Source organism: Crotalus tigris, unplaced genomic scaffold (genome assembly GCF_016545835.1).
Source record: "Crotalus tigris isolate CLP2741 ecotype Arizona unplaced genomic scaffold, ASM1654583v1 scf7180000017666.379230911805:20528666, whole genome shotgun sequence".
NCBI classification, from domain to species: Eukaryota; Metazoa; Chordata; class Lepidosauria; order Squamata; family Viperidae; genus Crotalus; species Crotalus tigris.
Genome location: NW_024096552.1, coordinates 16,120,143 through 16,146,987, shown reverse-complemented (window position 1 = coordinate 16,146,987; position 26,845 = coordinate 16,120,143). Strand labels below are relative to the sequence as shown.

The following is a 26,845-nucleotide window of genomic DNA, read 5'->3' as shown; positions in this document are numbered from 1 at the left end:
GGCCAGAAGTTACAACCATGAAATTGTAACTGAAAACTCATGTGAGTGTTTTGAAACTAAGAATATTTGCTTGTGGTAAGTATAATCAGTATTGTACCAATTTCATCTAAATTTTTGGGGCTTTCTCTGACTTGTAAATATAAAACTTATTGGTCCTTAATCTGTTCCTAATTGCAGGTTCCTGACCTGAAAGAAAATGAAGAAAACAAAATATCATCTTTTCATTAAAAAAACTGGATGGAAAATGTCAGGACTTCACTAATTTTGTTTTTCTGTATTTTTGTTTCTGATGGATCAATAAGTTATAATTTCTAATTTTAAAAAACATTTACTATTAATACATTGTAATAAAAGAGAAAGATACACCCAATTGAATGCAGAATTCCAGAGAATAGCTAGAAGAGATAAGAATGCCCTCTTAAATGAACAGTGCAAAGAAATAGAAGAAAACAATAGAATAGGGAGAACCAGAGAGCTCTTCAAGAAAATTGGAGATATGAAGGGAACGTTTCATGCAAAGATGGGCATGATAAAGGACCAAAATGGCAGGGACCTAACAGAGGCAGAAGAGATTAAGAAGAGGTGGCAAAACTATACAGAAGAACTATACAAAAACAAATTTAACGTCCCAGATAACCATGATGGGGTGGTCACTGACCTCGAGCCTAGAATGTGAAGTGAAATGGGCCTTAGAAAATCTGAGCAACAACAAAGCTACTGGAGGTGAAAGTATTCCAGTTGAGCTATTCAAAATCTTAAAAGACGATGCAGTAAAAGTGCTACACTCAATTTGCCAGCAAATTTGGAAAACTCAACAGTGGCCACAGGATTGGAAAAGGTCAGTTTACATTCCAATTCCATAAGGCGATGCCAAAGAATGTTCAAACGATCGCATCATTGCACTCATTTCACATGCTAGTAAAGTTATGCTTAAAATCCTACAAGCTAGACTCCAACAGTATGTGGATCAAGAACTACCAGACGTACAGGCAGGATTTCGAAGAGGCAGAGAAACTAGAGATCAAATTGCCAACATATGTTGGACATGGAGAAAACTAGGGAGTTCCAGAAAAACATCTACCTCTGCTTCATTGACTATGCTAAAGCCTTTGATTGTGTGGATCACAACAAATTGTGGCAAGTTCTTAAAAAGATGGGAGTACCAGACCATCTTATTTGTCTCCTGAGAAACCTATATGCAGGTCAAGAAGCAACAGTGAGAACTGGACAAGGAACCACTGATTGGTTCAAAATTGGAAAAGGAGTCCGGCAAGGCTGTATACTGTCGCCCTGCCTATTTAACTTATATGCAGAGCACATTATGAGAAACGCAGGGCTAGATGAATCAAAAGTTGGAATTAAAATTGCCAGGAGAAATATCAACAACCTAAGATATGCAGATGATACCACTCTAATGGCAGAAAGTGAAGAGGAACTAAAGAGCCTCTTGATGCGGGTGAAGAAGGAGAGTGCAAAAGTTGCCTTGAAACACAATATTAAGAAAACCAAAATCATGGCATCCGGCCCTCTCAATTCCTGGAAAATAGATGGGGAAGAAACATTTTATTTTTCTGGGCTCCAAGATCACCACAGATGGGGACTGCAGCCAAGAAATTAAAAGACGCTTGCTCCTGGGGAGGAAAGCTATGGCAAATCTAGACAGCATACTAAAAAGCAGAAACATCGCCTTGCCAACAAAAGTGCGAATAGTCAAGGCCATGGTTTTTCCAGTTGCAATGTATGGCTGTGAAAGTTGGACCATAAGAAAGGCGGAGTGACAAAGAATTGAGGCCTTTGAACTATGGTGGTGAAGAAGACTCCTGCGAGTCCCTTGGACTGCAAGGCGTTCAAACCGGTCAGTCCTAGAAGTATCAACTCCGACTGCTCCTTAAAAGGCCAGATCCAGAACTTGAAACTCAAATACTTTGGCCACCTAATAAGAAGGAAGGACTCACTGGAGAAGGGCCTAATGCTGGGAAGATTGAGGGCAATAGAAGAATGGGACGACAGAGAATAAGGTGGCTGGATGGAGTCACTGAAGCAGTAGGCATGAGCTTAAATGGACTCCACAAGATGGTAGAGGCCAGGAAGACCTGGAGGAATGTTGTCCATAGGGTCGCGATGGGTCAGACACGACTTTGCAATTAACAACAACAACAAATAAACACACAGATGGGGGGGGAAGCTAACTCCCTTGCCATTTAGAAAAAATAAAATGATTTTGTAAAAATTATTTTGTCCTTGGTATTCTAAATGTCTGACTTGATTAATGTCTATTGAGTAGCATTTACTTGAAGAGGATGATGGAAATTCTACCACAGATATCATATGCTGATCAATTTATAATGCATCTTTGTTTTCAAAGAAGTGATATAAGGCAATATAATTTCTCTGAAGCTATTTACAGCATTTTAAAAATTACTTTTCAGTCACTGACACTGAATACTAATGCACTTAGTCTGTGACATGAAGAGTATATCTGAAAAATTATAGAAAAGATATACAATGGCTAAGTCAAAGAGGGCACAGAAATCAAAATGGGAAATATTTCACAACAACAAGGATGGAAACATAACTGATGTATAATGAAAAGTGCCTGCTTAAATAAAGAAAGCTTGTGAGAGCTTTTGAAGACTACTTTATCCAAAATATAAAAGCAATGCTTCTAGGGATTAGCATAGCAAAAAGGATAGCTATGTCATATATATGTTTATTATAACTATTTATTTTTCACTTTATAATAAATTTTAATTAATGAGTTAATTTAAATAATACTTTAATCCTGGCTCCATGATGCAGTACAGCTACACCTTCCATGAAAGTCTGAAATGTTGTAAATGTTCTTCCTTTCAGAAAAGTTTGTTCTAAAAGTTTCTCAGTATTTTACTTATTTTGGTCAAATAACACTGCAGAACAAAAGGCCCTGTTTGAAAGAAGGGAGTCCTGGATGACAATGATTTATTATATGATCCTAAAACTAGAAAGAACCTGGAAAGCTAATGAAAAGAGACTCTGTTTGCAGTTGGAAATTAAATACTTGTTTACGTGAAACATGAAAGATTCCATGCTACTTCATCTATCACTTTATATCCACATCCACTTTGAAAGGATCTCTTGTAATCCTCTTGTAAAGTGGCTGAAACTTGCTACAAATGTATTTTATTCACTTACACAAAAACCCAGGAGATATAAACATTATCTTAAATAGCATATGCAAATTAAAATTCATTACTACTAAGAATCGTTTTTATAATAATGCATTCACTACCTGAGCAGAAATGCTACTTACAAAGAGAATGTTAGATGGCAAGGTCACAATAATTGCCAAAGTATGTAGAATATAAATAGCATTTAAAACAATTTATATGCCACTGAGGCATTTAATTGCAATTGGAGTGTGTTCTTTTTGTCTAATAATTATTGCTATTACATGAAGCTGTTCTATTGCCCAATTCATTTCTGACCTTCTAAATGAAATAATCTAATATTATCTCTTCAGTAATTTAGAACACCAAGGACAGCATTGCATTTTACTAAATCATTTTATTTCTTCTAAGCAAAGGAATTAGCTTTCCCTTAAAACAAACAAACAAACACACAAACAAAGCTGTAACACTGTTGAGCTAATGGCATTCCAATGGCTTTTCTAATTATAATGCCATCAATCTCAAAACTACAGTCCAGTGGCTTATCTTTTCCAAACTGAATTTCCTTTTAAGTAGTTGACGGTTTTTTAATTCTTGTTTTTTACATTGTGTATAATACAACTGAAGGAAGTTTACTTACTACCAGTCATTTAATGAAGATACTAAAAATGATTTCTTACCAAGAAATCATTCATTTGATATTCAAAATATTTTATTTGTACATTTGACTTTTTCCTAAGTAATGTATAAAAGATTTAATTACTGAGAGACAGCTGAGGATACACTGCCATTATTATTATTATTACACTAATAGTAGTACTTAATAACAATAATATTTGTCTTTACTATTTTTCTTTACTGGCATTTCTAATCTATCAGATACTAAATTTGTTGCTATCATCAACACCAGTGTTTCTTGAACTTTTTGGATCTTTCCCCACTTTTAAAAATTATGGAGCACTCTAAAAGAGCTTTCAAAAGAATTATTACATTTATTGTTTTAAAAAAAATCAAAATTAAAAATATTCATAGAATACTTATGTATTGAATTATGTATAAATAATAGTATTAAACTCATGAAATATTTACAGAAAATAAATATTAAAAAAACAAAAATATGTGACATTGCTTTAAATTTTTGCAAATATCTTCAATATCTGGCAAATAACTTTATCATCATTATTATTTTATTATATGAACTTCTGAGAGGACCTCTAGACCGTGGTCTAGAATATTAGGAATCCCACCAAATTCTGTTTCATCTGGAAATTTAATAAGTATCCCCTCCCCCTGTTCATTCTGGTCATTAATAGAAATGTTGAAGAATGCCAGACCCAATTAAAAGCAGAGGCTCAGGAGACTTCCTGTTGCCTTTCTCCAGAATTCATCCTTAGCTCCTCATTAATTTAAAATCCTTCATCAAACAACAAGGTTGATTGCTAGCTTGGGAGAAAAAACCAGGGGGTGGCATACAGGAGTTCATGTGTTCACCAATTGTGACTTTCCCAGACAACCAATTATGGTTGTAAAATGAGAACTACCTATAATTTATGTAGATACAGTGAGTTGGTGCTATTTCTTATATTCTAAGGCAATTTTGTATATTCCATGGGATAATTGTTGTCAGCATTACCTTACAACATGTGTGAGTTATGTTTATTTGGAAGCTGGGGTAAATTTGCCTGTTTCCCCCCTCTAGTTTAACAATAACCAGGACATGTGCTCTTTTGGGTAGCAATATATTATTCTGGATGGAAAATTCTGGTGAGATGAACACAAGTGAACATATTTTAAAATTGCCAAAGACAAAAAAACACTTGTCTATTGATAAATACAATGTAATGTTGAATTGACTAGACTAGATGTAAATAATCAGCCCTTGATCTTTGTTGAATCCATTTCTCTGACCAGAGATGATAGAAACTATGGTCAAAACATCTGGAGGGTAAAGATAAGCAGGGCTGGACCTTGTGGTTCTGGGGACACAGAAAGACGGGGTCCGTCTTTCGTGTCTGAATTCGCTCTGCTATTGGACCCTGGAAAGGGTTGAAAGTTGTCCCTTAGAGATGATGAGCAAGGAGGTGACCCTTGTTTGCTTGTGGGAGGGCGGTGGCCCTTCTGTTTGATCCGGGGAAGCCCTCCAAACTGTGGGAGAAGGACAGGCCATATTAATATGGCTGGTCACAAAGCTGCTGACAGCTGAAGTCAAAAGCACCACCAAGCAACTTTCAAGCAACGTGGATGAAACTGGGTGAGACCTGATCCTCTCTTTAAGATTCTAAGTTTTGTTTCCTGAAAAAGCTGCCCAAAGCATTTTTCCCCTGTGAAGAGAGAGGGAAGGGAATTTTTACCCCACCCTCTAAGAAAAGCGGTGACTAACTACCCAGTAGAAACAGAGCAACCATAAGATTAATTTTAATCTAATTGGATATATATTATTTTGAAACTTGGGGACTAAAAGTGTTCTTTTTCTTATTGGAGACTTTTGTTTTTGTTTCGTTTTTTTAAAAAATAAGACTTGAAAAGCCACCATATAAGTTTTGGACTTAAAAAGCTATAAAATGGCGTTGGTGACATCTTGTGGCGAATTATGCTATTATAATTTGTTATTGGCTAAAACAGCGGTTCTCAACCTATGGGTCGCGACCCCATTTGGGGTCGATCGAACATTTCATGGGGGTCGCCAAGCAAGGCTGTCCACCATTTTTTCCCCTTTTCCGGTGGGTGCCTTACCTTCCTTGGGCTGGGCCAGCTGGTGGCCCAGCCGGTGGTCAGCCTGCTCCATCTCTGCTGCTTGCCAGGTACGCCTCAGCCAGCGCAGGGGGCGGCACCATGCATGCGTGGCGCTCCCAGGCAGGGAAAGTCCTCGACTTATGACCGGTTGGGTAGTCCTTGACTTGTGACCGGTTTAGTCCTCGACTTACGACCGGTTTAGTCCTTGACTTACGATCGGTTGGGGGTCACAGCATTAAAAAGGCTGAGAACCACTGGCCTAAAAGAAACCTCGCTTGAAGCCCAGACTACAGATAAAATTTGTTTGGCCTTGACAGCTACCACCTTTGAAAAGCCCAGCTGCAAAGAAGGGATTTCTGGGCTGCTTATCTGTATGGCAGGGATGATGTACTGTTTTGGAAGCTGGCCTGCTTGAACTATGAATGTAAACTTTTACTGGCTCTCAGAGCTATGCTTGGGGAACTACTTTCCTATTTCCTTGCATGCGAAGCATATATTATTACACAAGATGATGGAACACCTTGGATTATAAACTCTTACTTGATAAACAATTTCTATTATAAAGACTATAAAACACGAAATAGATGTTCCATACCCAGCTACAAAAGACAAAAAAATATTTTTAATGTTTGATTCTAAAGTCTTCAGCTTAACATACTATGAAGAAAATATGGATGAAGGTCAGGAAAAAAATCCTTTCCATGTTGAAATCAATACACAAAACTATTATTTCAGCTTGTGATAAAATAAGAAGCAACACAAAGAAACAAGGTTCTAGCTTAAATATACAAACCCAGATATTGATTACAAGCAAAAAAATAACAACGCAGAAACAAAAGGAAAATTGGAACAACTAAATGCTAAGACAGAGAACCCAACTGACCAACTGAAAAATCAGAAAATGGAGTGACAATATTGAAAATGGAAAAGACTTTTCACAAATCAAGAAATCAGAATATATTTGAGGAAAAGGAAGAAGAACAGATTGAATGGAAGATAAAGCTATCAGGACAATTATGGAAAATTGGAGTAACATGGAGGTGGTTTAATGAATACCAATGGCTTGTACTTCCAAAAAAACCTCAGCCAAATGGTCTTTCTTATTCCTCTAGTTTTATATATATTATTTGGGAGAACTATTTCATGATTCAAAGGCACTGACATGGAAGGTTAGCTGGCAAAGGAAGAAAGCCAGAGTAAGGCTGAAGAAAATAATGGCTTTGACTTATTAGAAGGGATATTATATTAGATGATTGAATATAGTGGAAAATAGATAAGTTTTAGAAAATAGAGTAGCATTGTAATTAAATAGATAAGGTCTATAACTAGAATATTAGACTTTGGTATAAAAAGGGGAAAAAGGTGAAGTTGAAATAAGGGAAGCTTTTGGTCACCTAAACATAAAGTACTTGGAAATCATAAATAATAATGTTTTCTTGAATATTGATGGGAAATTAAAGTTTGGGGGGGAAGCAATAATAGAATATTGTTCATACAAGAATATTAAGTGGAAACGCAATTAAGATATGTATAGGCTAAAAATTATCGATAAATGTAACAAAGATGTTTCTACTTAGTTGAAAATAGTTGTGTTTGCCCAATATGAGATAACAGATATTATTGGAATGAGAGAGGAAGTATTTGATATTCTAATATTAGACTTAAACTAAAAAATTATGTATATTACTGAATTATTGGTTAACCCAGACAACAACTATAATTATTTTGATTTATTAGAGGGGATACTGTATTATCAATTAGATGGTTGAACATGGTGGAAAATAGATAACTTTTAGAAAACAGAGCAATATTATAATCAAATAGATAAGATGTGTAACCAGAATATTAGACTTTGGTATGAAAAGGGAAAAAGGGAGAAGTTGAGGTAAGGGAAACCTTTGGTCACCTAAACATAAAATACTTGGAAATCATATATAATAGTGTTACTTTGAATATTGATGGGAAATTAAAGCCTGGGGAGGGGAAGCAATAACAGGACATTGATTGTATACAAGGATTAAGTGCAAACACAATTAAGATATGTATAAGCTAAAACTTATTGATAACTGTAACAAAGATGTTTTTATTTCATTGATAACAATAAGCTAGCCCAATATGAGATAACAGATATTGATGGAAAAAGAGAGGAAATATTTGATGTTGTAACATGAGATTTATACTAAAGATTTATGTACACTATTGAACTATTGATTAACCCAGTCATCACATTACTTTTTAAATATCCAATTGCAAAATGAGAAAATCAATAAAATATTATATAATTTGGTATTTGCAATTAGATGTCATGTTAAATGATCTACTACAAAAAAGCCAAACTCTATAGACATGACCTTGATCGAAATTCATGTAATTCTTCATGCTGCATAAACATACTACACATTCTAATACAAAATTTTTGTACCCAACCCAGCATTAGTCACATTTATTATAGTCATGATTTACAGTTTGATATTCAAATCCTGAAGAAGCCTTAGTCAAAAATGAGCTTCAAAACTTAACATAATGCCGGCTTAATCTTTGCATTTACTATTTATTTTCTTTTCCTACAGACAGAACAGCTTGCTACCTTGTGGGTCCTTTTTGTTGTGATAGTTGTTGGGAATGCAGTTGTTTTGGTCTCCACCTGGAAAAGGAAGAGAAAATCCAGGATGACTTTTTTTGTTACTCAACTAGCTATAACAGGTAATGTTATGCCAGAAAGATAACATTGTTGCATCTAATGCAAGCTAAAACTAATTTACATGTACAATTGCTAAATTGGTTTTGATTCCATTTTTGAGGTTTGGGGGCTTTAAGTCATCAATTATACTTGTTATTTTGATCCATCCTGGACACTTTGGAGATGATTTTTGGGGAAGAAAGATTGGAAAATCAATAGGCAAAATGGGTATCTGGCTCTGTAAAGACTTTAAAACTCAGTATTGCTGCTTAACTGGTCAAACCTGGAAAATTGTGTCTGCTTCTGGAAGGAAAAATGAATTAAGAGGTACAATTATGGGTACTTTAGCTTCACATAGATTTAACACCATCATTTAACTTCTTAATTGTCATGGAACAATTATTGGAATGGATTTTTTCAGAAATACAATCTGGGGTATTTAGGTACTATAATGTTATGATATGATATGATATGATATGATATTTTGATTGCTACTCTGCAAGGCGTCACCTATAAAAGCATGAAATCTCTTTATTGCCATTTGTCATTCTCTTCCTGGTCTGTCTAATTGTCTTTTCAAGTACACTAAGGTAACTTGTAGCTATGCTAATTGGAAATAGCCCTAATATATTAAGAGTGTCTGCTGAACAGCAGATTTCTCAGGCATGACTAAGGAAACTTGAACAAATCTTCTTGCATCTGTTCAAAATATCATTTGAATCTTTATCCTCTGTGAAGATAGCATATATGTTGTCAAACCTACAAAATTACTTTGGTTACAGCTATCTTTCTTCATTTTTCTGCTTGCCACAGCTATGGGGAGGAGGGAAGATGCATTCTTCTATTTAAGTCAAAACAATAACAAAGCCAAATTGCTCAAGTGTTTGGCTAGAAGATAGTCAAGCATCTACAGCAATTGGTGTACATAAAACAACAGCAAGGGGTAATTTGTAAAACAAACCAATTTTCTGGAGGCATTCAACATTTGCCTTTAAGGTTTTTTCTATTCTGATTGTATGTATCCCTTTATCCAGAGTCAAGTCACAGCCTCTCAACAATCAGTCTTTCATCTGGAAGAATGTATGCCATACATAATCCAATCTTTTATAAATAAACTTATAAAATTCTCCAATGTCACATGTTTGAGAATGGGAAAAAACTGTCCCTGTGTCTAGTTGTTTTGGCATTCAGTGCCCTAGAGTAGTGTCCTTAGGGAAGAAGTTGAAACAGTTTATCTCCAGAATGTGAGGAGTTTATAGTTATTTTCTCAGCCCTCCTTCTGACCCACATAATATTAAGAAATAAGATATTCTTATTATATAGTGTACAAACTATGACTAGCTGTTAGTTTATCTCACTCAGAAAATATTAATAAGAGTATTTGATCTGGATTGAAAAGGGGGCATGGATGAAAGCTCTTCTCTGATATCCATATCAGCCCTGATAGGCTAAGAAACCTAATTTCAAAAACTTCATTGGTCATTGAAGCTCACCAGTTGGTCAAAACATTACTGTTCTGAATGTACTTGTTATGTCCTGGGCCTTTGATTGATAGAGCAGATGCAGGAAGCTGTAGAGAGACCCAGACAGACCACATGGCTGCTCAGGCCAGACAGGCTATCTCCACCTATTGCGCATGCGCAAAGTGGGAAAAATACATTTCATTTATTGGTTGAAGCTGTTCCCTGCAAAAAGCATAAAAGCGACCCACACCATTTTGTGTTGATGTCAAATTGCAGGGGGTCCCCTTAACGATGGAGCTGGATATGGGTTCAGCTCTGTCAATCATTTCCCAGAACATCTTCAAGCAGATCTGCTGTAGAAGCGGCCAGAGAGTTAAACTCAGGCCGTCGAATCTTATCTTAACAGACTTCCAGAATTCCCGAGTCAGTGTGAAAGGGGAGGCCATGCTCAGGGTTTCTGGACAATTGTTGTGGTTGAGGGTGACCGCACGAGTCTAATCAGACTCGATTGGTTTGAGGCACTTGGGATTCAAGTAACTGGGCTACACAGCTTGCAAACGGCAGGCTTTGTGGAAGTTTGCAAGGAGTTTGCTGATGTGTTCAGCCCAGAGCTAGGGTCGTACAAGGGGCCTCCCATTTGCGGTTAGATCCCTCCATTGCACCGATTAGGATTAAGCCTCATCAGGTGCCTTTTGCACTTAAGCAAAAGATTAATGCTGAGCTGGATAAACTGCTATAGCAAGATATTTTGGAACCTGTGGATAGCAGTCCATGGGAAACACCCATAGTCACGCCACTCAAGGCCAATGGGGAAGTCCGCATTTGTGCTGACTATAAGTGCATGCTAAACAAAGCGTTACAGTGCCTGTGGTGAGCCACATTTTGGGCTCACTTAAAGGAAACCGAGTTTTCGCCAAACTCGATTTGGCTCAGGCCTTTCAACAGCTACCGGTTGATGATGCAACAGCTGAGGCCCAGAGGATCGTAACGCACCAGGGAGCTTTCAAAGCCAGAAGACTGCAGTTCGGGGTTAACATAGCCTCTGGCATTTTCCAAAGCATATTGGAGCGAACTCTCCATAACATTCAGGGAGTTTGTACATATTTTGATGATGTCCTCAATCACTCGAAATCCTGGCTGAAAGGCTTCGGTCCATCTTGCTGCATTTCCACGCAGTGGGGCTGAAACTTAAGCAGGAAAAATGCAAAATTGGAGTAACTTCCACTGAATTCCTGGAACTTTGCATAGATGCCGAAGGCATCCATCCCGCTGAATCTAAGCTCAAAGCGATTCAGCAGGCCCCAAGTCCCAAGTCGAAGAGCGAGCTTAAAACCTTCCTTGGGCTTCTAAATTTTTACCATTCTTTCTTCCCTCACAAGGCTGCAGTGGCAGAGCCGTTACATTAGCTCTTGGACAAACAGGCTCCATGGAAGTGGACACAAGTCCACAAAAGGAGCTTCGCTGAGGTCAAGGCATTGTTGTCTTCAAATGCTGTTGTTGCTCATTTCAATGAGCAGCTGCCGGTGTGTATAGCCTGTGATGCATCCCCTTATGGGATCGGGGCTGTCCTAAGTCACCTCAAGACTGATGGGACACAAGTTCCTGTAGCCTACTATTCAAGAACTCTGTCTTCTGCTGAACATAATTACGCACAGATAGAGAGAGAAGCTATGATGACCCAGGGCCCCGAACAGAGGCAAAGCAATTAGCTGGTCAGAATAATTGTCTTTGTAAGCACTGTCAACGTTCACTCAACAGCCCCACATATGCTGGCACAAGTTCAATAAAATAGTCACCAGAGTTAAACAGTTCTTTAAAGTAAAACAGATAACAAACAAAGTATGATCTTTTCAATGTCCAGCTTGCCTGTAACCTGAAAACTGCAAAACTGAAGACAGCAAGGAAAATTCAGCAGGAAACAAACTTGATCCAAAATACAAAGAGTCCAGGTACAAGAGCTCACATCACAAGAGTTCACATTTGTTCCCAGCAAATGCCCCACCCCACAGCGTCTCCTTAAATCCCTACTCCCCAGGTGTGCCTTGTGAAGTGGGGCGTGATGTTCTCCTCCCGAGCAAATGAGCCTGCCTCCATTGTTCCCTCCTCCTCTCTGCTCTTCTTGCTCTGGGATCAGGTGGGGAGGGGCTTACTCCTCGCCTGAACTCTGCCTTCCCTGTTCCAAACTTGAAGGGCCCTGGCCTGCTTCAGTCTCCCCACAGTCCTCCAAAGCCACAGACATCACATCCTGGGCTTCAACAGGGAACTCCATGTCGTCCTCAGAGTCAGGCTCGGATGGAGGCATGACAGAAGCCTTGGCCATAGTGGCTGACCTTTTTGTATGGTTGCCACTTCACTGTCTTTATAGACCACAAGCCACTGCTGGGGTTGTTCACAATGAAACAAGCAAACCCCACACATAATTTTTCCTAGAATGTTGAGGTGGTCAATTTTCCTTTCTGCATATGACTACTCCCTGGTTCACAAACCAGGCAAAGAAATGGGCCATGCAGATGGTCTTAGTAGGTTGTCTCTACAGCTTGTAGAATCAGATCCTGCTCCAGCTAACCACATCCTTGCTATCCAGGATTTGCCTGAGTCTGCAAATCCTCAATGCAGGGGATGTGGCTGCAGAAACAGCCATTGATCACACACTAACACACATGTTGAACTTGGTATTGTCAGGATGGCCTGACATATGTCCTGGCACCAATTTCCAGAGTTTCTGGAAAAGGAAGCATGAGCTATCCACCTTTAAGGGTTGTGTTCTGTGGGGTAGCAGGGTAGTGATCCCAATCTCATTGAGAACTAGAGTCTTGCAGTCTCTGCATGAGGGACATCTGGGAATAGTCCGGTTGAAGGCGCTTGCACACAGCTATCTCTGGTGGCCTGGGCTGGATAAGGAGATTGAGACCCAGGTTCAGGGGTGCCACATTTGCCAATAGTCCAGGCCTGAAATGCCCCAAGCTCCTGTACACAGGTGGGAGGATACACATGCTCCTTGGTCGAGGGTTCATATCGACTACGCTGTTCCCTTTCAGGGGCAGTTCTTTCTCATTACTGTGGATAGTCACTCTAAATGGCTAGAGGTTGTTCCAGTGTCCACCACGACTACTGCTAGGACCATCCAAGTGCTGAGAGGGATCTTTGCCTCTCATGGACTGCCAGATATCCTTGTCTCCGACAACGGGCCTCAATTCACCTCTTCAGAGTTCCAGGCTTTCCTGCAAGCCAACATGTTTTGTCATGCTACTCTGGCACCCTTTCATCTGGCTTCCAATGGCCAAGCTGAGAGCATTGAAGAGGCTCACTCATGGGAGCTGGCATCACAGGTTAGCTGATTTTCTCCTTTGTCACTGCACCACACCTTGCACAGCTACAGGCAAGAACCCAGCTGAACTCCGCTGTGGTCACCGTCTCATTATCAAACTGGACAGGTTGTACCCAGACCAGGTGGCTTCACAGGTATCACAGCCATGGGCACTGAGAAGACTACAGATGGATGATCCAGTTTGGACAAGGAACTATGGAGCTGGACATCTCTGGGTGACAGCAGTGGTCTGTAAGGTCACTGGGCCACTGTTATAAGAAATGGCCTTGGACGATGGTCGCATGCTGTGTCGCCACATTGACCAGCTGCAATGGAGGCTACCTAGTCCCCTTCCACTCCTGCCTTTGTTCTCAGCGGGGAGGAGGACCACAATCATGTTCGTGGATCTCAGTCTTTCTGCGAAAGCAGAGGTCTGCACTCTGCAAATAGTGGTTTTGCCAACGAGGTGGTTCCTGACTGCCACTGGGTCCATGGGACATTACACGCAACCGGCTCTTCATGCCACTCCTACTACAGGCCTTGTGCCTATGGGACAATGTTCCCAATAGGGGTCTCTCATGGGCCTGGGGAATTCCACGCCACCAAGGAACTCTGGTCTGGGCTTACCAGAAAGAGCAGCCAAAGTCAAATGGACAAAGGGTTGGGCTTACCGGACCAGGCCAGTCAGCAAGATGCGGGTTCGCCTGTATCAATTGGGCCTCAAAGTCCCAATCTGCCGAGCCTGGCAGGTGAGCTTGCAGATCGGACACTTGCAGCAGCTCCGAGATGCTTGGAGCAGGTCAGAGGCCCTCCAAAATTCTTAAAAGATTATGTAAGGTTCCTGTCTCTAAGCAGGCAGGCCTAGTATTCTCTAGAAATAAGGACATGCTTAAAAGAGTGACTTGTAGTAGTTAAAAATAGTAATGTATGTTTTTAAAACTAAGAGTGGAGGGGTGTTATGTCCTGGGCCTGTGATTGACAGAATAGGTGCTGGAAGCTGCAGAGCGACCCAGGCAGACCATGTGGCTGCCCGGGCCAGACAGGCTGTCTCCAACCTATTGCGCAACGCGGGAAAAATACGTTGCATTTATTGGTTGAAGCTGTTCCCTGCAAAAGGTATAAAAGGGATCTGCACCTTTTTGTGTTGGTTTTGTTGAAGCTTAAATAAAGAAGCAACTTTTGTTACACCTGCCTTGTCTCAATGCCTTACCAACACACAGAACAGAACAGTACTGTTCTGAATCCAATCCAGAAGTAAATGTAGTGAAGGATAAGAACATATCAAACAAATGTGTCTATAAATCTATAATATAGATCAATCAATATTTAAGAGGATCTTTCTTTGGATTAAATTACTTTTAAAAATCAGGATCTATCGATCTATCAGTAGTGAGGTTTTTTTGCTTGTTTATTTGTAGCAATAGTCCATTGTGAGATGGCAGACAGATATTTTGGTCTTGTAACATATTAAAAAAACAATAAAAAATTGCAACTCTTTCTACCATTTCATTTATAAAGACTACCTTTTTAACCTGAGTTAAGGCAGCATTATAAATAAAATTCTTTAGGAATGAAGTTATTTTTAAAGTATCTTGTACCTTGCTTTATCCTAAGAGGACATTCCTCTAGCATAATTTGGTGTCCTAACTCTAATATATTTTCTTGAACCTTAGCCAGATTTCAACAACTGTCTCTTCTCCTGCTCTTCCAATAAAATAATTGTAGCTTGGATTGTTGTCCTCATTTTTCTTTTTACACTGTGTGGGCCTAAATTCAGGGTAGAGCTGGGTTGACTGAATGGAACTGAGTGTTTTTGCTGGCTTGGCTGGAGGCTCTTCCTAATGCCTATGTGGCGTTTGCAGTAGATACTTTTTTTTTGTTTATGCTCTAAAGAGAAACATCTGCCGGTACCTAGCATTGAACTCTCGACCTTCAGAGTGGGAGAAAAGCATCTCCACCACTAGGCCACCACACCACTCAATTACTATCTTCATTCAATCCTTAATTATAGTAAAGAACCAAAAAAGACAAAACTGTTTCAGAGAATGGCTGGTGTTTGTTCTACACTGTACTATATTTAATTGCTTTTTGTAACCACAAAAATGGTTGCAAATGGAACTATTTTGAGTAGCATATGCAAGTTAGTTTCAAGTAAGTGTTTCCCAAACTGTGCCAATTTAAATAATCTCTAGACATGCAATTTTAATACAGGGATAGTTTTACCTCCAATTATTGATTTGTAGATTAAAATGACTGATCACTTTGTTCTATGACATTAAACATGACTGAGCTCTTAAAAATTCTAAGATGAAAGGTGAAAGGATAATCATGAAAAAATAAGGATTGGATCACTTTTCCTTTGAAAGCCAATATTGTTCTTCAATTAATTTCTGAACACTTTTTGTTTTATGTGGAGATAGATTCTGAAGAACATTGTTCTAATCGGTGCTTTTTTTCTAAAAAAAGAAAAAAAAAAAGGTGCCGGAACTCACACACATCATACAACCAGCCTTGCCTACCCTACAAGGTTCCATCCAAAAAAGGTGCCAGAACTCCGTTCTGGGCATTCTATGAGAAAAAAAAAAGCCCTGGTTCTAATACAGTTTGCACTGTTAGAAAAGGCAGCTTTTAAAAATAAATTGAATAAAAAATGTAGCAAAAAACTGGCAAATGATTCATGAGCCATTCTTTAGCTTAAAACTACTCTTCATGACAAAAACAGACCAGAGCAGTTGATCAGCGTGATTCTGCTGATTATCAGGTCAGATGCTGAGAGAATGAATATCTTTCCTCATCCAGGACTAAAAATTAAATTCAGCCCCATTCTTGGCAAATTGGGATAGCTACTTCATGTTGATTGATTGATTTCTCATGGAAATTGTAGCAAATGATCAAAGTTTTAATTCATGTAATTGTTATATTTATTTTTCCTGCCAAGATGGAAAAGAGATGCTTTAGAGATTTGCCTTTTCTAGTGCCAAATATTCATCTATTGATGAATATTGGATAAATTATTTTGACATGAGGTGACTGTATAATTCTGGCTGTCCCTAGTTATTTTATCCTTCATTGCAGCAATTAAATTAATATTTTATATACCATTATTACCTGGCTTCAACCCACATTTCCACATTCATGTATAAATGTTGGAACCATATGAATAAATCCACTTGCATTTCTATCCCTAATCTTCTGAGCAAATGTTTTCAGAAAACTATCCACCACTCAACAGGCAGGAAAAGTGATGGTTTACAATACATCTTGGAATTCCTCTCATATGTTCATTAAGATTCATTATGAAAGATGAATATAATCTTTCATAATGAATCCTAATGAACATATGAGAGGAATTATATTATTATATTCAGTTGTGTACAAATCAGTTGGGTTTTTGGAGACTTAAAGATAGTAGAATAAGGGTCATTATTACTCAATGGATAGAAAGTTTATTGATATCTAAATGAGTTTCTCCCCAGATAGGTTGTAATCGAATAGGGAAATATTTTTCTGCTGCTTTGGGGATCTAGAAAAGCTGAGAGAAGCAAGGATATTAAGAGATTGGCATTTTATTACAGTTCATCACATAGTCACGTTCAGATTGTATTTGCATTTTTATCCACCCATTGAATCCTTTCTAAGTACCTCGGATAGATAGATGTTGATATTTGTTGGTGTTAGAAATAATATAGCAGGATGTAAGCTACCTTTTGCAATTGACTGATGGTGATTGTGTCAATGCTGATGGTGTTCAAGTGAAGCCCCAGTTGTTTGAGATTCCACCCAAGGTGTCTATTACTCATAGTACTACCCTTGCTTCTTTTTTTTTTTTGCCACAGTCATTCTATTTCTATTTGCAAATCTTTGTATTTTCTTATCTTCTCTAGTTCTTTCTGTTCTATGCTACTGTCTCTCCAGATACTGCCACATTCACTATTTAGACTGTTTTGCTTTTTTTAAATCAACAATTGTTAAGTTTGGCATGTTATGTGGCAGGTGCTTATCATTTGAATTCTTGAGCTCCAGAGCACTTTAACGTCTTCATTTTCTATTATTTTCTCTATTTTATAGTTCCACCAGTTCTTGCTTGCAGATGAATGGTATTTCTTTCAGCTTTTCCAATGCACCATTGATGCTACTTTATCATTATCATTATTATTAAATTAAATTTATTTGCCACAAATCTTGTGGTTCAACAAACTCAGAGCAACTTACAATATGATAAAATATGCAAATATCTAAACAATTAAAATATGAAAACATTAAAATTACAAAAAAAATCAAACAAATTAAAAACTCTGGATTTGGAGAAGATAGGTGATACTTCCTTATCTCTTTTATATTTCCTCATCTTAATAATAAGATGTGGCCAATAAGTTGTATTTATGTATGTCTGGAAACTTTGTGTTGGTATCCAGTATCTCTCCATCTGCTTTTATTTCCTGCAATATATAATTTTTAGAATATGTGTTGTATTATGATGTTTTCTGGGCATTGTGGAAAGTGACATAAGCTTAAGAAGGATGAGAACTTTAAAATTTTTTTAATAGAGAATGTGACTTTGGGCACAACTTTATTCTTCCTTCAAATGATTGAACCCCCCCCCAGCCCAGCCCAATAATCAATTTAGTTCTTATCTGAAGAATCCCCCTCCCTCCCACATATTATATTGTATATCACATTGAACATGAGTCAGTACAAGTAGTGGAGAGGGAAGGTGGAGAAATGAACATGTATGTAGAATGGAACTTTCAAGACAATGAAAAACTATTATTTATAGAAAACCATTTGGAAATTATAGTGTCACTCCCGTAGGTAGAGTGGGAAACAGAAAACAAACCTGAACTGAGAGTAGCTAATAATATGTAACTGTGAGAGATGATGCCCATGGTGGGACAGTTGGTATTACAGTGAAGTGGCAGTTTCCCAGGAAGGAGGTGGGCTGGGGGGGGGAGGGAAAGACAAGAGGCAGCACAGGTCAGAGTTGGATAAGAAAAAAAGGAAAAGAGTTAGGATAATTTCTCCCTAGAATCTACCAGTGAATAGCACTTAGAGTTTGACAAGATTCTATCTATTATATGTAAGCAATAAAGAATTGAACCCTAGCTGGCTTGTTCTACATCATTGGTGGGCTAAGCATGACAGTAACAACCTTTTTAGAAATTTAGACTTAGGCACGGACAGTGAGTAGCTTTAGGCATAGACAACTATTTTTGGCACCTGAGCAATGCTTCCATTTGTCAAATACATGCTGCCAGAGATAACCAAAATACTTTAATGACCCTTGACAACACTGTACTTGTTCTTCCATTCTTAATTCAGTTATTCATTTAGTCCTGGAATCTATACAGAGTCCCTTTCCAGTAGGCACCCCTCCATAAACTGATACATCATGGTCACAGCAGAAAGGATCCAAGTATATATTTATTCTCATCATTATTTAAACATGTGCAGCTCAATCATTGAGAAATAAGCCCTGCTGAATTCAATAGAATACTGAGAAGATACTTATAAGGTAATTCTGTTTGATATTGGCAAAAATAAAGCATAAGCTTTGTTCTACCAGCAATTGACTGAAAGAGAATTGCTATGGTTTAATGCATTAACCTAATCCTCAGTAATAATACTTCTTAATTGAATGTGTTTCCATTTTTGTGTGTTTATCCTTAACATCTGGAAGAGAACTTATTTGATTCCTTGTCAGAGTTAACACCCAGATAGATTATTTTGCTACTGGCCATACTAATGAATTAGGAAATAAAGTCTACTTAAGCAGTGTAGAATTGATGATACAACTTCACAGAGATGTTGTGCTATAATTGTTCCCTTGTGATGGTCATGCAAATATCCGCTAAGGCTAGAATCTAAACAGTCCATCTCTTTTCTTTTGAAGAAAATTAAAAAATATTTACCTCAGCTACAGCTAAACTGTTCAGTTTAATTATACCTATGGTCCATGACAATATGAATTATTCATGAAGAGTCTATATGTTTTGATATTGTCAGTCTTTCATTACTAAGAAACAAGGCCTAAATGTTTACTAGTCAATAAGGACTTTTATTTTTAGGGGCATATATCCTTTTTTAAAAAAAAATTAAAAAGGAACAGAATTGAAATTTCAGGTGGCATTCAATAGTAATAGTTCAAAAATGTTATGGGCATGTACTGTAGGTAGAGTTCATCTAAAGAACGAACCTTATAAAAATGCTAGTAAGAATATAGCATTTGTCAGATATTAAACTTCTCTTCTTTAATTCCCCAAAATATTAAATATATAAATATATAATATAATATAAAATATAACTTTATATTATATTAACTTACAGAAGTTACAGTATATGGAGTAGGTATAGATAATGAGCAATGATAACTTTTTATAGAAACTTATAGAATAGGGTACAGCTGATCACGTTTGCTCTGGCAATTGCTCTAATTCTATCCCACTTTTTCAGCTGCTGAAATTTTGGTACATCCAGAAGCATAAAGAGGGACTATGAGCCTTGAATTGCTAAAATCCTTTGTCATGAGGGAAAACTATTATATTTTTCTGAATCTTCTATCAATTAGATCCTGCTATACAGATTTAATTAATCTTCCTTTCAATCAATAATAAATTTAAAAACCTCCCAAATTTGTTGCACAAATTGGACATATGATTAATGTGTGAATTTGCTCTCAGCTCACTATTTCTGCAATTGGAAAAGAGGGTTTCATCTTTAATTAGAAAAAATTATATTCTGCACCAGATGTTTTCTTGATACTTTCCGGACACTCTTCAGCAGAGCTAATTACTGAGAAATTGTTTCATTATGCCCAGCGAGAGACAAGATATTAACTCAGTTCTTTTTAACTTTAGCAAATTTAGAATGAGTGGGCTTCAATTCCGAGAATTTCATGCTGGCTGGGGAACTCTGGGACATGCATACATCTTAAAGTGCTAAGGTTGAGTTAAATGGTAGCAAGATATTACCCTTAGAATAAAGAAACAGTCAGAATCCTTAAAAATGTAAAATGCTTGACTGATAAATTGATGTCTACATAGTACTGATTATGAATAGTCTGATGGCTACTTTTTAAACATTAAATACTGTTAATGAAATGAAATCATATCAATTTTGCTATAATGTACATTTTGTCATAAACCTCTAAGTTGACTCAACTCAGAAGAATCGTTTATATTTCTTATCTTAAGACAAAGTCCAATCACTTTAATTATGTAAAATCTGAAAAAAGGGGTATCTTCAGAAAGAGAGGTGTCAAAAAATGTTAGGAAACCATTGATGTAATCAAAGCCCTGCCCACTTTTCACATAGTTTGCATAACATCTATGCTAGTAAAGAGACAGACATTCAATATAATAATAATAATAATAATAATAATAATAATAATAATAATAATAATAATAATAATAGTAATAAGTTGGAGGGTCATCTAGTCCAACCCCCTGCTCAGGCAGAAAATCCTATACCATTTTGGACAAATGGCTGTCTAGTCTCTTCTTAAAAACTTCCAGTGTTGGAGCATTCACCGCTTCTGGAGGCAGGTTGTTCCACTGGTTAATTGTTCTAATTGTCAGGAAGTTTCTTCTTAGTTCTAGGTTGCTTCTCTCCTTGATTAGTTTCCATCCATTGTCCTGCCCTCAGATGCTTTGGAAAATAGCTTGACTCCCTCTTCTTTGTGGCAACCCCTGAGATATTGGAACACTGCTATCATGTCCCCCTTCTCTTCATTAAACTAGACATACAATTTTGTGCTCACAGTCACCATTTTGACTTATTTTGATTCACCCTCTTACAATTGCATGTCTCATTGTTCTACTTTTTGCCTATAATAAAAATTTAAGAAGTCAGAAAAAAAATGCAGCCAGCAGGCTTCATTACAGAATAATGTGGTGTACCTATAAGGCTCCATTCAGAACTTATGGACCTTCTAAATAATCCGGGCATTTAATTATGTTTCTGAAATTGATAGTATTTTAATAAAAGTTTATAGATTCCAGTATTGCCCCCAAAATCTCTTCTGGTATAATTGTGCTATGGATGGAGCAGAAATTCAAGTGCAAAATTCAAACTCCAGAGAATTTAGTGACATCCTCAATTGGAAAGGAAATAATATGGAGTTTGTATTCATCTTATTTGCCCATTAAAAATATTCTCCTAGATTTAGGACTTCTGGTCTTGCATTGTAGCGATACATCCGAGGGATTGAGGGGCTCCACACCCCATGATAGGTCTCGCAAATGCCAGTGGATCCTAAATGGGTCGAAAGTTGCCCCGGAGAGGCAACGAAGAAGGAGCCCCCCCCACTGATCGCGGACTGCTCCAAGACAAGGCAAATACTTTCCAGGAGGAAATATATGCAATGATGCGACAGATTCAAATGGTTTCAAACAACGATGAGATTAAAAACAACTTTGATGACATAAATGAGCACATCTTCAACCTAAACTTACAATGAAAAAACTCTCAGAAAATGACGATAAAGAATGAACAAACAAATCAAATAACAGAATACGAACCAGAAGAAAGTAACTTAAATAGGGAAGCTACAAATGAAGATAACCACAACTTAACACAAACAAAAGGAAATCCACAAGATTTTGCCACAACAATGAACCTAGAAAAGATATTTTACCTTTCAGGTCTTCAAAACAAATTTGAGGAGAAGAAAGAAGATCTAACAAAATGAATTATAGAGCTGCCAGGAGAATCATTAGAGTTTGGGAGACAAAAAATGTACATCCTATTCAACCTGTCTTTCTTAATCCCAACAACACTTATAAAAATACAGGAATCCCCTGGCAAGCACAACATACTGACTTGGAAAGGTACTTGGCAAAAGAAGAAGGCCAGAGTTAGATTCAAGAGAGTTGATTCGACTTATCAGATGGAGTACTATATGATTAAACACTTGTTTGAATATGGTTAAAAGAATAGATAAATTTTGGATATAAAAGGGCCCTACAGTAAGAGGGACAAGATATATAAGTAATATAGTACTTTTTATAATACATGAAATGTACAAATATTATGTATGTGAATGAAAAGTTTGGACATTTAAAGGTAATTAATTTTGAGAAAATTATGATTGATAAGAATGATCTGAATACTGAAAGGAAATCAAGCTTAAATAAGAATATTGAAAACAGGACGTATGGTGACTTAATAAGATGACTTTTACAAATACAATTGAAATATAAGCTGACCAGAAAAGATGTTATATGTGGATGTTATAAGATATACAAGCAGCATAGTTTATAATATATGAAATGTGAAAATATTGGGATGGTGTATGTGAATGAAAAGTTTAGCTATTTAAAGATAATCAACTTTGAGAAAATTATGACAATAAGAATGGTTTGCATACTGAGGGGAAATTAAGCTTAAATAAGAAAAACAGGATACATAGTGACTTAATAAGATGACTTTCACAAATACAATTGAAACATAAGTCAACCAGAAAATTTTTTTTATATGGATGTTATTGTTATTTGTACAAACACAAGAAAAATATTGGAGGAATAAAGAAACTCCAACAGAAGAAGAGATTCTATACAAAATTCTATCGTGTGCGGATATGGATAGGCTCACAATGGAAATGAAGGACAAGACAGAGTCAGATTATTTTGAAATCTGGGATAAATTTTACTATTGATGTGAATCAAAGAGGACTGTTCGGGTCATAAGCTAGTATTAAGATAGAAACATATATAATTGTATGTTAATATATTTTTGTTGTTAATTGCGAAGTCGTGTCCGACCCATCGCGACCCCATGGACAACGTTCTTCCAGGTCTTCCTGTCCTCTACCATTTTCTGGAGTCCATTTAAGTTCACACCTACTGCTTCAGTGACTCCATCCAGCCATCTCATTCTCTGTCGTCCCCTTCTTCTATTGCCCTCAATCTTTCCCAGCATTAGGCCCTTCTCCAGTGAGTCCTTCCTTCTCATTAGGTGGCCAAAGTATTTGAGTTTCAACTTCAGGATCTGGCCTTGTAAAGAGCAGTCGGGGTTGATCTCTTCTAGGACTGACCGGTTTGAACGCCTTGCAGTCCAAGGGACTCGCAGGAGTCTTCTCCAGCACCATAGTTCAAAGGCCTCAATTCTTTTGCGCTCAGCCTTTCTTATGGTCCAACTTTCACAGCCATACATTGCAACTGGGAAAACCATGGCCTGGACTATACGCACTTTTGTTGGCAGGGTGATGTCTCTGCTTTTTAGTATGCTGTCTAGATTTGCCATAGCTTTCCTCCCCAGGAGCAAGCGTCTTTTAATTTCTTGGCTGCAGTCCCCATCTGAGGTGATCTTGGAGCCCAGAAAAATAAAATCTGTCACTACCTCCATTTCTTCCCCATCTATTTGCCAGGAATTGAGAGGGCCGGATGCCATGATTTTGATTTTCTTAATGTTGAGTTTCAAGCCAACTTTTGCACTCTCCTTCTTCACCCGCATCAAGAGGCTCTTTAGTTCCTCTTCACTTTCTGCCATTAGAGTGGTATCATCTGCATATCTTAGGTTGTTGATATTTCTCCCGGCAATCTTAATTCCAACTTTTGATTCATCTAGCCCTGCCTTTCTCATGATGTGCTCTGCATATAAGTTAAATAGGCAGGGCGACAGTATACAGCCTTGCCGGACTCCTTTTCCAATTTTGAACCAATCAGTGGTTCCGTGTCCAGTTCTCACTGTTGCTTCTTGACCCACATATAGGTTTCTCAAGAGACAAATAAGATGGTCTGGTACTCCCATCTCTTTAAGAACTTGCCACAATTTGTTGTGTTTCACACAATCAAAGGCTTTAGCATAGTCAATGAAGCAGAAGTAGATGTTTTTCTGGAACACCCTAGCTTTCTCCATGATCCAGCGTATGTTGGCAATTTGATCTCTAGTTCCTCTGCCTCTTCGAAATCCTGCCTGTACTTCTGGTAGTTCTCGATCCACATACTGCTGGAGTCTAGCTTGTAGGATTTTAAGCATAACTTTACTAGCATGTGAAATGAGTGCAATGGTGCGATAGTTTGAACATTCTTTGGCATTGCCTTTCTTTGGAATTGGAATGTAAACTGACCTTTTCCAATCCTGTGGCCACTGTTGAGTTTTCCAAATTTTCTGGCAAATTGTGTGTAGCACTTTTACTGCATCATCTTTTAAGATTTTGAATAGCTCAGCTGGAATATTGTCACCTCCACTAGCTTTGTTGTTGCTCAGATTTTCTAAGGCCCATTTCACTTCACATTCTAGGATGTCTGGTTCGAGGTCAGTGACCATCTCATTGTGTTATCTGGGATGTTAAGCTCATTCTTGTATAGTTCTTCTGTGTAGTTTTGCCATCTCTTCTTAATCTCTTCTGCCTCTGTTAGGTCCTGCCATTTTGGTCCTTTATCATGCCCATCTTTGCATGAAACGTTCCCTTCATATCTCCAATTTTCTTGAAGAGATCTCTGGTCCTCCCTATTCTGTTGTTTTCTTCTATTTCTTTGCACTGTTCATTTAAGAAGGCATTCTTATCTCTTCTAGCTACTCTCTGGAATTCTGCATTCAATTGGGTGTATCTTTCTCTTTTGCCTTTTGCTTCCCTTCTTTCCTCAGCTATTTGCAAAGCTTCCTCAGACGGCCATTTTGCTTTCTTGCATTTCTTTTTCTTTGGGATGGTTTTAGTTGCTACCTCTTGTACAATGTTGCGAACTTCCATCCATAGTTCTTCAGGCACTCTGTCTATCAGATCTAATTCCTTAAATCTATTTGTCACCTCTACTGTATATTCATCAGGAATATGATTTAATTCATACCTGAGTGGCCTAGTGCTTTTCCTTACTTTTTTCAATTTAAGCCTAAATTTTGCAACGAGAAGCTCATGATCTGAGCCACAGTCAGCTCCTGGTCTTGTTTTTACCGACTGTATAGAGCTTCTCCATCTTTGGCTACAGAGCACATAGTCAATCTGATTTCTATGTTGACCGTCTGGTGATGTCCATGTGTAGAGCCGTCTCTTGGGTTGTTGGAAAAGAGTGTTTGTTATGACCATCGTATTCTCTTGACAACATTCTATCAGCCTGTGCCCTGCTTTATTTTGTACTCCAAGGCCAAACTTGCCTGTTATTCCGGTTATCTTTTGGCTTCCTACCTTAGCATTCCAATCCCCCATGATGATAAGGACATCATTTTTTGGTGTTAATTCTATAAGGTGCTGTAGGGCTTCATAGAACCGGTCAATTTCATCCTCTTCAGCACCAGTGGTTGGGGCATAGATTTGGACTATTGTGATATTGAATGGTTTGCCTTGGATTCGAATTGAGATCATTCTGTCATTCTGGGGATTATATCCCAGTATTGCTTTTCCTATTCTTTTATTGACTATGAAGGCTACTCCATTTCTTCTGAGGGATTCTTGCCCACAGTAGTATACCTGATGGTCATCTGAGTTAAATTCACCCATTCCTGTCCATTTTAGTTCGCTGATTCCTAAGATGTCGATGTTCAGTCTTGTCATCTCTTTTTTGACTACGTCTAGCTTGCCTTGATTCATGGATCTTACATTCCAGGTTCCTATGGAGAAAAAATCTTTACAGCATCGGACTTTCCTTTCACCACCAGATATATCCACAGCTGAGCGTCCTTTCGGCTTTGGCCCAGTCGCTTCATTCTTTCTGGCGCTACTAGTACTAGCCCTCCACTCTTCCCCAGTAGCATATTGGACACCTTCCGACCTGAGGGGCTCATCTTCCAGCGTCATATCGTTTTGCCTTTTAGTACTGTCCATGGGGTTTTCATGGCAAAGATACTGGAGTGGTTTGCCATTTCCTTCTCCAGTGGATCACATTTTGTCTGAACTCTCTGCTATGACCTGTCCGTCTTGGGTGGCCCTGCATGGCATAGCTTATAGCTTCATTGAGTTACACAAGCCCCTTTGCCACAACAAGGCAGTAATCCATAAAGGGGAAATGGTATATAAGTAAGTGCAATTTACACAAATCAAAGAAAAAAGAAAAGGAAAAGCTGGTACGAGCTGGTGTACCAGACCCATTTAAACATGTAAGGCAGTAGGAATGGCAAGAAGTATTTAACTGTTAAGTAAACACAAATGTATTTTACTGAATGACAGTTGGATAAAGTATTAATATACTGATATATTAAAACATTTAGATAAATAAAATGTAATAAAATATAGAAATATACATACAGATCAGATAAGATTTGTTGTTGTTGTTGTTGTTGTTGTTGTTACTTGCGAAGTCATGTCCGACCCATTGCGACCCCATGGACAACGTTCCTCCAGGTCTTCCTGTCCTCTACCATCTTCTGGAGTCCATTCAAATTCACACCTACTGCTTCAGTGACTCCATCCAGCCATCTCATTCTCTGTCGTCCCCTTCTTCTATTGCCCTCAATCTTTCCCAGCATTAGGCCCTTCTCCAGTGAGTCCTTCCTTCTCATTAGGTGGCCAAAGTACTTGAGTTTCAACTTCAGGATCTGGCCTTCTAAAGAGCAGTCGGGGTTGATCTCTTCTAGGACTGACCGG

The 26,845-nt window shown here is 37.9% G+C and overlaps 1 protein-coding gene across 1 annotated transcript in view; it reads left to right on the top strand.

The window, feature by feature from the left end:
* The window catches only part of NPSR1 (neuropeptide S receptor 1), a 113,862-nt gene that overhangs the window by 10,588 nt on the left and 76,429 nt on the right, over positions 1-26,845 (top strand). The window contains exon 2 of the mRNA XM_039336356.1: positions 8,450-8,582. Within this exon, the coding sequence (XP_039192290.1) occupies positions 8,450-8,582 (133 nt within the window). The remainder of the gene's footprint in view (positions 1-8,449; positions 8,583-26,845) is intronic.